We start from the raw sequence: 15,883 nt of genomic DNA, 5'->3' as shown, positions 1-15,883 counted from the left end.
TTATGCACCACCATTTACATTATTTAATTTATATATATGAGTTGGAAATAATTTTATATAAATGTATGTGATATTATTATAGAACCAAAAAGGGTTATAAACCTACTGGCAAACTGATCAGAGCAACAAAATCTGAGGGTTATGATTCTGTGTCACAAATGCTTGACACAAAAGGTGACGAAATTCTAAAATCAGTTGCTCCCATTGATGATGATGATGATGATGATGATGATGATGAGGATATTACCATAGCAGCGTTATTATTGAACGATAAGGTATATAAATGTTTTCAAAATTTTAGACCTAATCAATGATATATTGGTTATTAAACTTCCAATAAAATTACTGTAAGCAACACTATTATGTATAAAAAAATACCTACACACTAAAAATGCACTAAATTAATTAGGTAAAAATTCAGGTGCAGTCGATTTCACGTGAAGTTGATAGTTGAGAGCTGTTAGATGAAAATTTAGTCAAATCAGTCAAACCTTTTAACGACTCTCATCTATCAACTTCACGTGAAGTCGACTGCACCTGAATTTTCACCAATTAATTATTATGTATAAATAATATATATAATATATTTTATTTTTAATATATATTTAATATTTTAATATATATTCTACACTAATAATTAATTTTAGTACATAATTTTGATGTTCACAATTTGCTATATATACCATTTGTCAAAACTCAAAAGTGATAAGTGCTCCACATAGTTGATCCACCTTTTATTACTCATTATTAGATTTATATATATTAATAAATAAATAATTTATATTCTAATAAAAAAATGAGTTTAAATATCAAAAATTAAAAAAAGTTATAGATATGTATAATAAAAAATAAAAAATAAAAAATTGTGTGTGTATATATATATATGATAGACGACATTTTTAAGATTTGAGTAATGTTGATGGTAATTGTTGCAGGAGACTTCATCCAATGGACAAGAGAAAAGAAAGGTATCTCCTGAAGGGTTTAGAAAGGAAAAGAAAACGAAAAAGAATGAGTCTCCATCAAGTGAGAAAGGAAAAGAAAAAATACTCACTAAAGTCTCTAAAAAGGAAAAGAAAACAAAAAAGAAGGATAGTAGCATCCTTGCAAAAGGAAAGACTCATTGGACTTCTAAGTTTACATCTCTCATGACTTTTGGACAAAAAAACGAATAAAAAAGTTTGTGTTGAACCAAGTTCATTTCTCTAGGAGTGTATTAGTGTTAAAAGTAATTTCATTAATATTGAAGTGGATTTTTTTTTTTTTGGGGTGGGTGGGGGGCTATTACGGACTTAGTAGTAATTGGATTTTCATTTGTATGCTTTACATAATTTTAGAAGAGAATTATATCGATTTCAAGCAACAAATTTTGAGTGATTGATTAATAAGTAAGAAAACTAAAGTCTCGCTTTAATTTATTGATTTATCTAAACTTTAAATTGTATACATTGTATAGTAGTAGTATTGCTAGGAGACAGTAGATTTTGTAATTTATAGTTATCAATTAATTATTATTAGTATTTTTAATGGTGTAAAATTATATCTAATAATATAAAATTATTCACTTTTCTTTTGATAATTAAATACTAATCAAATTTTAATAAATGTGATGGTGCATAAACTTTCTCTTTTTTATTACCATCCAATAGTATATAGATAAAAGTAAAACTAGTTTTTCTTTTTATTTTCCGAGATATAATGGTGTGATGAAAACCCTCTCACTTTTGCCTATACGTAACATATATATATACACCTTAGTAATAGAGTGACATGAATTCCTTTTAAGGTTGTAATAAAGTGGTGGATTTAGGGTTTAAATCAAATAGAGTTCAGGAGTACTAGAGGTAGCAAAATTTGTAATGTTTAGTCATCATCAATATTTTTAAATAGTGTGAGATGATATCTAATAATATAATCGTGTAAGATTAATCATTTTTTTATAATTAAGTGCTCACTAGATTTTAATAAAAGTGCTGGCCTATAGACTTTCTTATATAAATATTCACGAATCACGATTCATCTATCAATTATCAATATCATAACTAATCAAAATATTTTCACCATGTTTGCATGGCTAACAATAATAGTGAATCAAACAATAAAATTCATCTATCTATATATGGTAATCAAAATAAAATAAGTGATGATATATAGTAACAAAATAATCTTGGTGCTATGCAATGATGAAACAATTGAAGTTCATCAAAATGATTCTTGCACAATCTAAAATGTAATAAGTTCATATATGTCTACTTGGATTCTGAAAATTAAAGCTAATTATTAACCATTTTCCCCCCTTGGTTTAGGGTTGAAAAGCAGTAAAAAATTGTTAAATTAAATAAGGGCCAATATTTTTAGTGTGTAAAAAGAAAATAAAAAAATGTTAGTCACCTAACATTTTTTATTATTATAAAAATCAAGAATATAAATTCTTTAATAATCCAAATCAAAACATTTTGAAATGGAAAAGTATACAAAAACAACCATTAACTAACTAACTTTAAACAATTATAATTAATTTATTAATTATATATTTAAAAAAAATAAAATTTAAATAATTATTAATTAATGATAATTAATTAATATAAAATACAAGTGAAAATAATTATTTATTAATTTATTATTGATTAGACTTCAGTTAAACTCATAACAAATATATATCATCTTTAATTTGTTGATTATTCAAGGAATAATACATGTTTAAGTGTTATGGCTAGATCCAAAATTTTGAAAGAAAGAAGATATTATTATTATTGTAGATTTGAAGTTTATTGATATTAAAAAAAATAAAATTATAATTGTGACCTGTGATGAGTGTGACTAAGCGAGTTGGCCAGGGAATAAAGCTAAGAACCTTCATATTCAAAAATGATATGCATATATATAATAATGCATGTGAAGCCTAAGCTGTCACCGAAATTTCACCACAAGAAGAACATAACATATATATACTATATCACTGACCATTTAACAGAAAAATAATCATGATAATTAATGGACCACACGAGAGAGAGAATGTGACACATACTCCACACTCCATCCCTTTCACAATTGAAAATTGCTCTTAACTTTTCTATTTACGGCAAAGCAACCCCAAAATTTTCTCCACTGCAAGACAGTAAGAGAATCTCAATTCTCACCCATCATCAATCACACATACTATGCTGCCAGGATATTATTTGTTAGCGTAAAGAAGTGGAGAGAATTAATTGGAAAAAAAAAATAAAACATATATTATGCTGGAATTTTTTTTAAAATGAGTCGTTAAAATCAGTCACCAATATATTTGTGTATAAATACATATATGATTTAATTTATTTTTAATATGTATTTATATTTTAGTATGTATTTTATATTGATAACTAATTTTAGTAGCTAATTTTAGTGTACACGTAGTATAACTCTTTATTTTTAGTGTTTAAAAAGTGGAGTAGAGTTGATTAATGTTGATTCAAATGTAAGATAAAAATAAAAAAATATTAGTTACGTAACATTTTTTAAATTAAAAGCTAAGTTACACGCACCCACTTTAATTTTCATTTAAATAACTAATTTTGAATAATGTTATAAAAAAATTAAGAAAATAATTAAGACTGAAGTACTAAATTATCCGTTGGCAATAGTAATTTTCATTATTATTGATGAATTTTTGGGAAAAGATAATAATTTGTGCAAAGAGATATTAAAAGTAGACAATTAATTAGTTAGTATAAAAAGAAATTAATTTGCAAGCATTATATATTATTATTTGTTGAAAAAATTGCATAAATATTTAATTAACTATGCATTATTATATTACATAAATAATTATCCTTTATACTCACTTTTTAAAAAGTTATTTGAACAAACAAATTAAATCTGATTGAATGAGAGTGCCAAACTTTTTATATTTTAAGCATATAAAAATTAAACTCAACTTATAAGAGACTAATTCTAATTTTATCTAAACTACTATATAGTTTAGATGTTTTTCAAATGAAAAACCAATCATGTCATCATGAATTACAATTATTTATTTATTTATTTTAGCAACCTTTGAAGTGAATGAGAAAGATGTTATTTCTTCTTTGTTTTTCAGTGTCTCTCTGCCTATTCTTCCTCATCATCCAAGAAAAGCAACCACCTTGCCTTCTGCAAAGTTGTTCTTCATGTTTGCTCCAATCATTCTTTCCTCTTTGATGATGAACTGTTTCTTTTGTCTCCCATGTTTCTGTATCTTTCACTTCCACCTGCACATGCATTCATGCACACATCAATGTCATGCATGCATACATGGTAGTGTATGTGATGCATATATATATGTTATTATGTGCTTATTCTCATAACCCATTTTTCTATCTTTTCAGAATATTGCTATATTAGGTAACATGAATCAACACTGGTCCATTATATTCATGTGTCATCTCTTGTTACAAGATATTCGTTTATGAATTATTTGCCATCAAAGTTACTGACCCACCAAAGGTTGAATATTTTCCAAGTTCCAACATTCGGTAAACAATATTATATTCTTTATAAATTGGCATATATAAGCTACCTTGCTATATATATATTTGATGATTTGATTTAGTAATGTCTTCTACCTTGTTTAGAGTTGTGAGATCTTAATATTTCTAAAATTACATCTTACAAGCAACAACAATAAAAAAAACAGGGACTTAGTTGAGTTGCCATATTCGCGTATCAAATACATTTTGGATATAACACTTATCGATATTTGTCCGACATGCGTGTCTACTGTATTTAACTGTATTTTAATAAAAAATAAAAACTTTTTTGCCGGACACATTTGGACACAACTAAATACCATCACGTATCAACATGTTCAACTTTATTTTTAAATAAATTTAAAAATAATATATATTATTATTTATTAAAACAAAAAATATTTTAAATATTTTATATAATTAAAATAAGATATTAAAAATAATTAAAAATTTAATTTATATTTTAATATTAATAAAATATTAAAATATCATTACTATTTATCTAAAAATTACTTTATATTTTATATATGTGTGTCCCGTATCTTATTAAATTTTAAAATTTGTGTGTTAACATATCTCATATTGTATTGTGTTCCGTATCCGTATCAATATCTACATATCATAGCTCAACAATAATAAGAAGCTGCATAATTAAGGTATAGTAGCATTTAATAATTATGTCGTTTTATATATAAAGTTATTTTTTTAATTTAAACCGACTTTAATAAATATAAATATCAAATAGATATATATATATATATATATATATATATATATATATATATATATATATATATATATATATATATATATTGCAAAAATGATAATAGTTAAGGCACTAATAAACATAATAAATAAAGAAATAGTGAAGACACTGCATGGATCAATCATATTTTTTTTTCTCAAATATAATATCTATATGTTTTAATGCTTTAATTTAAGCGCCAAATAGGGTATTTCCATCTAAAGTTTTGTTTGCATGTTAAGAAACAAGAATCCTCTCTGACGCAGATAGAGACATAAAGAGGAGCCCTACACTGTTGAATTTTTTTTATTTAGCTGTTTAAAAAAAAAAAAAAGAAGAAACTAACAATATGAATGATTAGCTCTTCTTCCCCACTCCTCTTTTGCGTCCAAATCAGCTTACGTATGGAATAATTCAATTCAATTTCAATCTCTAACAACTTTGGCTATATTATAAAACACTTTGGAAAAGCTATTTATTAATGTAACGCCTTATTATTAATAATAAAAAGGTAAAGTATACTGTGTGTTCTTTTGAAATTTAACAAAAATTTTAAAAATATTTTAAGTTTTATTTTGTTTCATATTTTGTTTTAAAAATTTTCGATTTACATTAAATATATGTCACGGCTAATTTTTCAAAAAATTTAAGACCAATTCAACAATAATTTTATAAGAACAACCCTCAACACAAACAAATTAAGTATAATTTTCATGTATTATTGTTAGATTTGTCTTAAATATTGTGAAAATTTATCCGTCGAGAGTATATTTGATACAAATCGAAAACTTCTGGACAAAATTAAAACAAAATAAAACTTATGGGTATTTTTTAAACTTTTGCCAAACTTTCACGGATAAAAAATATATTTTACCCTAATAAAAATGTTTATATATTTATATATAAATATATATGTTTTTAATACAATTTTAATGTTTATTTTATTTATTTTATATGACTCTGATGATTTATTGAGTATATATAATATGATTGTACTTTTAGTTACTGCACTAAAATAGTTGGAGAGCCACTATGCATTATCCTAAATTGAAGTACATTTTTCCATGGCAAATTTCTTCAATGGGATTATATTCTATGACCCTATTATTGCCATAATGCAAGAAAGTGTATGCTATATGATTTAGGCTCCTACCCTTGAAACTCTATACTAGTCCTTCACTCCTTTGTATTTTATCCCATGAAGGAATGTAGTTGCAAGAGTGAGTACACTCAGAATTTTGTTGAGGGTATAGCCTTTATAACAAAATTATGTACCTTGATTCCAGAATCTCTATTGGTTACATATGAGACAAAGAGAAAAGCTATATATATATTGTTGCCATGTTTAAATCATTCAAGGGTCTGAACAAGTGGTGGGATTGAATTGTCATTTTTGGAATTTGCTTATCCAACTGTCTAACAATTCTATTAACATGTGATGGCCTAATCAGTTAAGCTGATAGACATTTTAGTCTCTTAATCATAAACTTTGAATGTAAGTTTTAATGATGGGATTTTTTTAATTAAAGTATTTTATGTCCTTGAAAGAGATTTTTTTTTTAATTATATCAGGTTAGAATGCATACATTTTAATTTTGGATTGCAATTCTTTTCAAAATTCTGCATTAACACATAATACTTGTGTATTGGACTGCCCTTAATTATAAGTTATTTGAATTCTAATAATAGGAATTATACTAAAGGAAGAAATCATTGTCTAACTCATAAAAGAAGGTGAAAAAAGAAATTGAAGAAGGGAATAATTTGGTTTTTGCTTTGTGAGATGGCATTTTCAGTACCTGAAAATTGATTCCCAAAAACAAAGACAATTGCAACTGTATGTGTAGTAGAAAAGCAGGCTACTTGGGAGGGAAAGGCATGGAGGGACCAAAAAAAAAAAATAATAATAATAAAAAATATAAAAAAATGAGGGACATTAGCACATGAAACACTGAGGACCAAGATATCTATATCACTGCCCCCACCATTGGAAGGTTATAATCTAATTATATGACAACCAGATTTGATTCTCTTATCTTGGGAAACTCACCCCCTTCCTCCTGCTTAGGCCTTAGGGTAGTTGCTCTTTCTTTTCTTTGTGTTTTTTTTTTTGAATAATTTTGAATGATTGATAATAATGATCCTGACTCATGTATCTGATTCTTTGGATACTTCCTCAGACAGGTTTTAAATTTGTCTTGCCAAAACAAAAGATAAAATTAAACAATTAAGTTTAACTACATTTGGAAATTAATAAATAGATTTTTTTAATAATTTTTTTTAATACTAATAGCTTAAACTATTTTTGTATAGATAATCAGTGAAATACCATAGTCTAATTAGTACCTTCATTGTTTAAAGTTTAAACACTAAAATACTCTTCACTAATGTCATTGCTAACTTAATGATCAAGATAAAGGGAATCATAATCCTAAATTGTTTGAGCTGTTAATTGAAGTGTAAATAATGCAAAAGAGAATTCTGCTAAAACTTCATACCACATACACATACATACCTCTTCCTCAGATTTTGTTTTGGCATTTGAATTAGGTGAATCTGCAGCTCTATTTTTTGACCTTTCTATGATTGAAGGTGTTGAAGCAGGGCTAGGACTGCTTGAACTAAGATATTGAGGTGTGCTTTGAACACCAACATCTCTTGTCATTCCCTCTTTTTTCTTCTCTGCATACAAAGATTAGATTCAGAGTTGAATTGTAAAGCAACTTCTTAAAAATAGGATACTAGTAGAATGCAGAAGAACTTACTGAATAATTAGGCATTAGTTATTTGATTAGTCTATAAATAACAGCCTTAGCTATTGTAAACATTAGATGATTGTTGAATATTTGAATAGTGACCTGGAATGGGGTATTGAGGAGGAGCTGCTTCATCTTCTTCTATGAGACTAGATGGTTTGGCTTGAATATGTCTTGAAGAGGAATAAACTAGAGGAGCAGACATGGTGATTCTGTTTGTGAAACTTCTGAATGATCTTCCACTAAGAGTTTTTGCAGATAGACACTCCATTGGTACTTCTCCTGAGAGAGGGTTGCATATGTACTTTTCTGCTTCATTCCACTTTGAATTCAATGCAAACCCATCTGGGGATAAGCATTCCCAACTGTTATAGCTTGCTTTTGCTTGCAATGCTGCAATTAAACATACAACATTACTCAAATTATTCAAAAGAAAAAAGAATAAAAATTCACAAGCATATGCATTATCATGATATGTTAATACCTTTAAGAGCAGTGGTGAATGAGTATGTTGAAGGGTCTATTTCATCTGCAACAAAAACATGGAGAATATATGTTTGTGAAACAAGAAATTTGAAATCATTATGAAAAAAAGAAAAGAAAAGAAAAGGAATATACCTTTTAAAGGGTATCCTGGTGAAGAAGCTGTGCTAGAAATGGTTATGTTTGATCTGAAAGACCTTGTGTCTTCTCTAAAGCTTCTCATGTATGATCCTGAATACCTTCTTGAGTTGGTGTTCTCTCTGCTGATGATTCTACCTTTCATTCCCCATTCTCTCAAATTGAACTCTGATTCATCATCTCTTCTCCTTGAAGTGCTATAAGGAGATGGTTCAGCAGTTGATGCCATGGAAACTATTACTTAGAATTTTCAGCAGAATATGATGAATATATGATCTTTATTTTATTCTAAGTGTTCAATGAAGCCACTCCCACCATACTCAAACTTTGCATAGGTTTGAAAGTGGGTGGTGAAGGTGCAGACATGACTAAAAAGAAAAGAAAAAAAGTGAGCACTGAAGGAAGAAGCTTTTTGTCTTGTTAAGGTATAAGGTGGAATGTGACTTTGGAATTAATACAAACACAAGGCATGCTAAATTCTGTGAAGAGTGTGTTTCTGTCTCTTGAAAAGTTTTGCTCTTTTGCTTTTTGAATCTCACAAGCTGCAAAAGACATGCAACAAGTGAACAAGTAATGCAATGAAAATTTATTATTTTTCACCCTTAAAAAAATTATTTATATTGAATTTTTTTTGGCCTATGCATTAAATGCAGTGGACTGCCCCAGTAACTTTTCTTGTTCTTTGACCCCCTAATATCCTAGGCCACTATATGAAGTTTTAATCTTCAAGTTTATCATGGGACACTCAAATATAAGTACAAGATTTTTATATGGTTTTTTGTTGAAGAAAGACAGAGAAATAATTGTGCACCTTTTTTTTCTTCTATCTCTAGTTCCATTAAATTTGGGTGATGTAATTCATGCCAAAAAAATCATTCATTATATATATGATCTTTATCCTATCACAATCCATCCAGCACACAATCTATAACCTTATTCAAAGGAATCTTATTTCAAAGTAAGAAGTATCTATGACAAATTTATGAACTTTATAACATGCACTAATAAAATTTATTGTAACACATAAATTGCAGCTGGGAGAATTCTTTTGGTGGGGCCAAATAATGAAACTCACTGTTTTGAATAGCATGGCCCAATCCTACTACTATTATCTGCTTCTGTTCTGTATCTATGAAGTTTGGTCATTTTTGATGCAGCCAAATTGAGTGTTAGATTTACTACAAAAATTCTACCAGCCACTTGAATTTAGGGAATTTTATATTTCATATCAGAAGTTAATTTCGTCACTTCTTTTCAACATGTTTATTGAAATAAATATATATAACAACTTAATTTATCTTAAGTAATATTTTACATTATAGTCATAGATATATAAATTATTAAAAATACAATGACGTGTGCCATCCATGAGCTACAATAACGCCAAGTTATTAATATTATTCTTGTCTACATCAATATATATTATGGGGGTCTAGTATCCAAATATTTTAAAAGATCTGAATGTGATTAAGAAAAAAAATTTTGATATGCCATTATTGATTGATGGGCTATTCTACTATAATTAAATGTTGAATTGAAGTTGCTTTTAGAGTAATAGATGTTTCAACTTTAATTTATTGTGAATCGGATAAAACATTCTACCAAAAGTTAAAAATTTTAAATATTTTGGGTGTATTATATAGAATAATAGAGAGATTGAACAGGATGTAAATTATAGGATCCAAGTAGGTTGGTCAAAATGGTGGAGTGTATCTAGTTTTATATGCGACAAAAAAGTGTCTTTAAAACTTAAAGGTATCGCACCACTGTAAGACTGGTTATACTTTATGGTACAGAGTGTTGGACAGCCAAATGGGAGCACGAACATAAGGTGAGTGTGACAGAGATGAAAATGTTGAAATAGATGAGTGTTCATACGAGATTGAATAAAATAAGGAACGAAGATATAAGGGAGAGAGTTGGAGTAGCACCCATTGTGAAAAAAATGGTTGAATCGCGTCTCAGGTGGTTTGAACATGTGAGAAGAAGACCGATAGAACACCCAGTCAGGAGGGTGGATGAGGTGGAAGATGGACAAGAGGCGAAAGGCAGAGGAAAATCTAAAAAGACTATCCATGAGGTAGTCAAATGAGATGTACATGTAAATGGTTTCACTGTAAATATGATAGATGACAGAACACAATGACGTCATTTGATTCATGTAACCGATTCTACCTAGTATGAAAAGGCTTTGTTGTTAATTACTACACGAAATATTTTATTCATTTGCTTATAGTAAATATATAATTAATAGTTATATTAGTCCAATGAATTTAATTAAACTCGTTACAAAATTACTGATCAAGCTATAATGCAGACACGTGGCATGTGTGACAAAATAATGTGTAGTAGTTAGAATGTCAGAGACATTTTTCAATAATGATTCATGGCTAAGATAAGAAAAACCTTCTTAATCAAAGAGAGCAGACATGAAGAAATCTGTATATTCTAACAGATTCCTTATTTTTGGTAAATAATAAAAGGATCATTTAGTGATAATAATACAAGCTAGCTTTAATGATAATGCTTCTTCGTGAAAGAGAAATCACATGAATCAGTGCACGATTTATTATTCATTTTTACTATTCATTATTATTATTCCTTCTTTTTGTGAAACTTTGATGAGTTATATGTAGTCGTTAATTTATTGACAATGGAAACTAAAGCTTCTTAGTCAAAATGAATCATTATTGTACATGCAGGGTCTAATAACAACTAATTATGAACCTTCCTCGTGAAAGCAGAGAGCAGACACAAAGGAAATAATAATAATAATGTCTACTAAAGTTTGGTTATTAGGTTAGGTTACATTGAACTTAAACGGAAATTGGGTATGACACTTTTTGATTTGTTATTCGTGTATTAAAGAGAGAGGATGGCATTGCTATAGTGTTACATAATTATTAATAATACTTGAAAGATAATAAAAAAATCAGTTTAAACAGTCTAAATTTATTTTATTTAGTATTTAATAATTATTATTAGAATAATTATATAATTTTAAATGTAATAAATATATAATTATAAATATTATATGTATAAAATTATAAATATTATGTTATATAAAGTAATTATTTTAAATATTGTCTCTTAGTATTACTGAATTTAAATATTATAATTCATAACTATAGTAATTATATATTGGTATATTTACTATTACGGTAATTTAAGGAAACAATATCTACTAAAATTATTTTATATAACATAATATTTATAATTTTATATACATAATATTTGTAATTATATATTTATTACATTTAAAATTGTACAATTATTTTAGTAATAATTAATAAATACTAAATAAAATTATTTTAGTCTATTTAATGAGCTGATTTTTTATTTTCTTTTAAATATTATTGTTACTATTATATAGCAATGTTAGTTTTAACAAAAAGATGAATTGAAGCTCATGCTAAAGTCTTATGATTTATTAACCATAATGATGACTAATTAAAAGGCAAATTATATTCTTGTGGTTATTAGGAAAACAAATGATATGCATATACAATCAGATAACCACATTCTCTTGAAGTATCTTTATTTAAAAAATAAGTAGATACTATTAGATAATTTAATATATTTGAATAAATTTATTTTTATATGAATACAATTTTAATTTTATAGGAGTAGTCACCATATTAATAATTTTTATAAATTTCACATATATATATAGTATAGATTGATAAAATTGTAAAAGAATAAGAAAAGAAAAGAATGCAAATTTTTATTGATTGTTGATTGATTGAATTGTATGGTATTGTGAAGGTAAAACTAAATATATATAGAGTATTGGTCTAAGAAAGATAAAAGTAAATAAAAATAAGATAAGAACAACTAAAGATACGATAAGATAAAAATTATAATTATAATTAAATTTATGTATTTTATTGGGTTAAATTTGTAGACCGTGAGACTTCTTTATTATTGTTATGGTTAAGGTGAAAGAATAATTTAATGTAGATTACAATAAAACAAGGAGATTTTTTGTTTTTCCCTTCTTTATACTACTAGTGTTGAATAATGGGGATTGAATCTATATTCTGATTGTCACAAGTGTTAGTTGTTTCCCCTCCAAGTGGATTATGAGGAGGAGATAGCAATAGGATGATGATGATATTATGGATTATGGTATTGAGTTTGTATAGTGTTGAGTTGTTTTCAATGTAGGCTGTAAATGTGTGCAAGAATATGAAGGGAATGGGATTGTATATGTGCATGTGCATGTGGATGTCACATTCTTATCTTGTTAATTCTATGAAAATGAGTGAAGGGTGTTTATGGGTCCCCCCTCACATTATGGAAGCCAAGAGAGATGATGGGTCCCACTAGCCTGGACCTCATCATAGCCGTCAGTTTTGTCTGATGTGTATGCATTGTTGACATCAACAAAGAGAAACCTTCAACACATTTGGATTGGGGCCATCATTAGTTTCTCTTTAAATCATTGTTCAAATTTTAAATTTTATTTTATGTATATAATAATTTATTGATAAACCTTCTCTTTTTGTTTATAGGCACACTCTTTTAGGGTCCATCTACTTCATTTATTTTCTAAAGTTTTTTCAATTCTACTTCTCTATCATTCTTGCGTCTCCCACACGAATTTCCAATTGCCATATGCTTGTTTCCCCAAGACCTAAATCTCTCCATTCTTTCGGTAGTCTTAAATTAAGAATTTGAAAAAGAAATCTATCAAAACCATACTTATTTACAGTTTTTTAAATAATTACAATACTAAATAGAAAAAGTTTAAACTATAAGTTATTTGGTAGTAGCTACTAAGCAATTTTTTTTTATTATATTTTTTAATCTGATAAATTAAAAATTAATCTGTCGTAAATTTAATCTTTATTTAAAAGTTTATTGTTGGTTAATGAGTTGTTGCATACACAAGATAAAATTTAATTTTTTAATACTTGTTTGAGTGGACAATTAAATTAACTAATCGATCAACTCAAATTAATTAGTATAATATGTAAATTTATCTTTTTTGTAGTAGTAATATAATTTTAAATTTTTTATTCTAAACCTTATTTAAAGAGATATTACTGCAAAAAGGTTTTCAAACACTAACCGATTTTTACAACTGGTAGAATTTATTATGACAAAACCATACTTTGGGGTTACTAAATCCATAGTTAAATAAAAAATTTGCCACTAATTTAGCAACTAAAATAAAAAGCTAGTCTATAGAGATGTTTTGAACTAAATTAGTTAACTTTTTTATAATAAAATCAAAATACTAATAACAAAGGCTAGTTGAAAAAAAAAAAGAAAAAAAAGTTAACGAACTATATCTCAAATGGCATAATCTTTCTTTCTCACCTAGAAATTTCAGATTCAAGTATCACTCCTAACTTTTGACAAAAAAAAAAAAAAGTAAAACACTTGTGTCCCCCACATTGAATTGTCATATCTTTGTATGCCTAAACACTTGCCACTGCAATAAAGGTTTCCTCATATCCATTGCTAATTATATTAAGGACTCTTTTGGGAAAGAACATCCATCATCCATTTCTCCAATCTCAGACACAATGTAACCATTCATGAACATTGTTAACTGTCTTCCGTTACTTTTAAGACTTATAGTACATGCTTGGTGCGGTAAGAAATACAAATAATTTGGATACGAATATCGATAATATTTAAATTCGGTAGATTTATTCTATAAAGTGTATTGTACTTTTCAATGTACATGTTCTCTATAAATTTAGTGAGTCTCTTTATTTTTTACCTGATTCTATTATTCACCAAAGAAATTCATCAATTCTACTCATAATTTGGGTTACTAATGTTCTCATTTTGCATACTTATATCAATTAAAAAATAATAATTGTAACTTAATTACTAATAAAAATAACAAATTAATTAGGTGCCAAAATGAACCAGATTATGCTTCTTACCCCTCTATAGTTCTATGGAACTAATTATTGCATACCCTTAACACATTAACTATGTTAGCTCTGAAAAGGACCATGAACAAAATATGTAGCCAACAGAACTAGAATGAGGAAAATGAAGTGAACTTTTTGTGTCATAGAATTATTGAAATGATGCATCTTTTCAAAGGAGAGGCATGCAAACATAGATTCTCCATTGACAATAATTGTCATCATTTGTCAAGTCAACAGAATTGAAAAGTAACAGCATCCTAGGCAGAATCATAATCAGCAGTGATTATACCAAATACTACTATTTAACTTAATTATAACATTCACATAATGTTATTATAGGTACCTTATTACTCAACAAAATAGAAGGATCCAATTGCAATTTATAAGACTTTATTTTGAACACAGTTCACCTTTGTGTCTTTTCTATCAATCAAGATTCACCTGCCACAATAATTAAAAGATGAAGAGGGGGTCTCTAGACATAATCATCAGATTCTGCATTATATACACATTCAAGAGGCTTTACATATCCCAAGTAGCCTCATACATATATACCAAAATATTCTTCATATTTGCAATTAGTAGGGCCAAGGCAGAAGCAATAACTTGAACTTCAAAATAAGACCAACATGAATAAAAGTTGAATTTGAATTTGAAGCTACTTATAGGAAAGAATTCGAATAACTGAAACTACAGAGAAAACTTAACTTAGATGATGCAGAAAAAGTATTCATTGTAGAGAAAGAAACCCACAAAAAGGTGTTCAAAGATCCTTAATTTGTATTAAGAAAAGAAGTGAACTCAAATGCTCCATTGAGAAGTAATAATTGGACATTGGCTATAACTAGAAGTATGTAACTATAGGAAAATTATCAGGTGTTCCTCAGAACATCAGTGTTCCAGTTGTTTTAACCGTTGATTTTAATTAATATATATTATATATAATTTTTATAATTCAGATCAACGATTAAAACAACTGGAATACCGGTGTTCCTGGTACACCTGATAACCTTCCCTAACTATATATATGTTTCCATATACCAATGGAGATCTGTGGTTAAGAAATTTTATCATAATATTCTTTATGCTTGAATTGAAATTGACATTCATTGTATGTGAAATGTATGACCAAAAACAAATGAAGACATTGAATTGATTAAGCACTCAAATGTTGCAGGTAATCATCAATTCCAATTCAAAAGCAATGAGGAATGTGAACTCTATTTTTTGTTCAGGCTAAGTTTAATATTAGAGGAACATTCACTAGAACATTACATCAGCAAAAACAAACTACAATTCCTGTTTCAATCTCCCTAGCATAGAAAAACAACACAAATTGAGGAATGACTATAATTTGCTTTCAAAAGTCAACTAGCACAA

The 15,883-nt window shown here is 27.3% G+C and overlaps 1 protein-coding gene across 1 annotated transcript; it reads right to left on the bottom strand.

Moving 5' to 3' along the window:
• Positions 1-3,889: 3,889 nt before the first annotated feature.
• On the bottom strand, positions 3,890-9,462 carry LOC130976236 (uncharacterized). The gene is made up of 5 exons (XM_057901039.1): positions 8,607-9,462; positions 8,473-8,517; positions 8,091-8,381; positions 7,748-7,914; positions 3,890-4,229 (listed from the first exon to the last, which is right to left on the bottom strand). The coding sequence occupies exons 1-5, from the start codon at positions 8,836-8,838 to the stop codon at positions 4,026-4,028; spliced, it is 939 nt and encodes a 312-aa protein (XP_057757022.1). The 5' UTR covers positions 8,839-9,462; the 3' UTR covers positions 3,890-4,025.
• Positions 9,463-15,883: the final 6,421 nt, after the last annotated feature.

This window comes from Arachis stenosperma, chromosome 4 (assembly GCF_014773155.1).
Source record: "Arachis stenosperma cultivar V10309 chromosome 4, arast.V10309.gnm1.PFL2, whole genome shotgun sequence".
NCBI lineage: Eukaryota > Viridiplantae > Streptophyta > Magnoliopsida > Fabales > Fabaceae > Arachis > Arachis stenosperma.
Note: the sequence above shows the minus strand (reverse complement) of the source record. Positions and strands in the feature narration are given on the sequence as shown.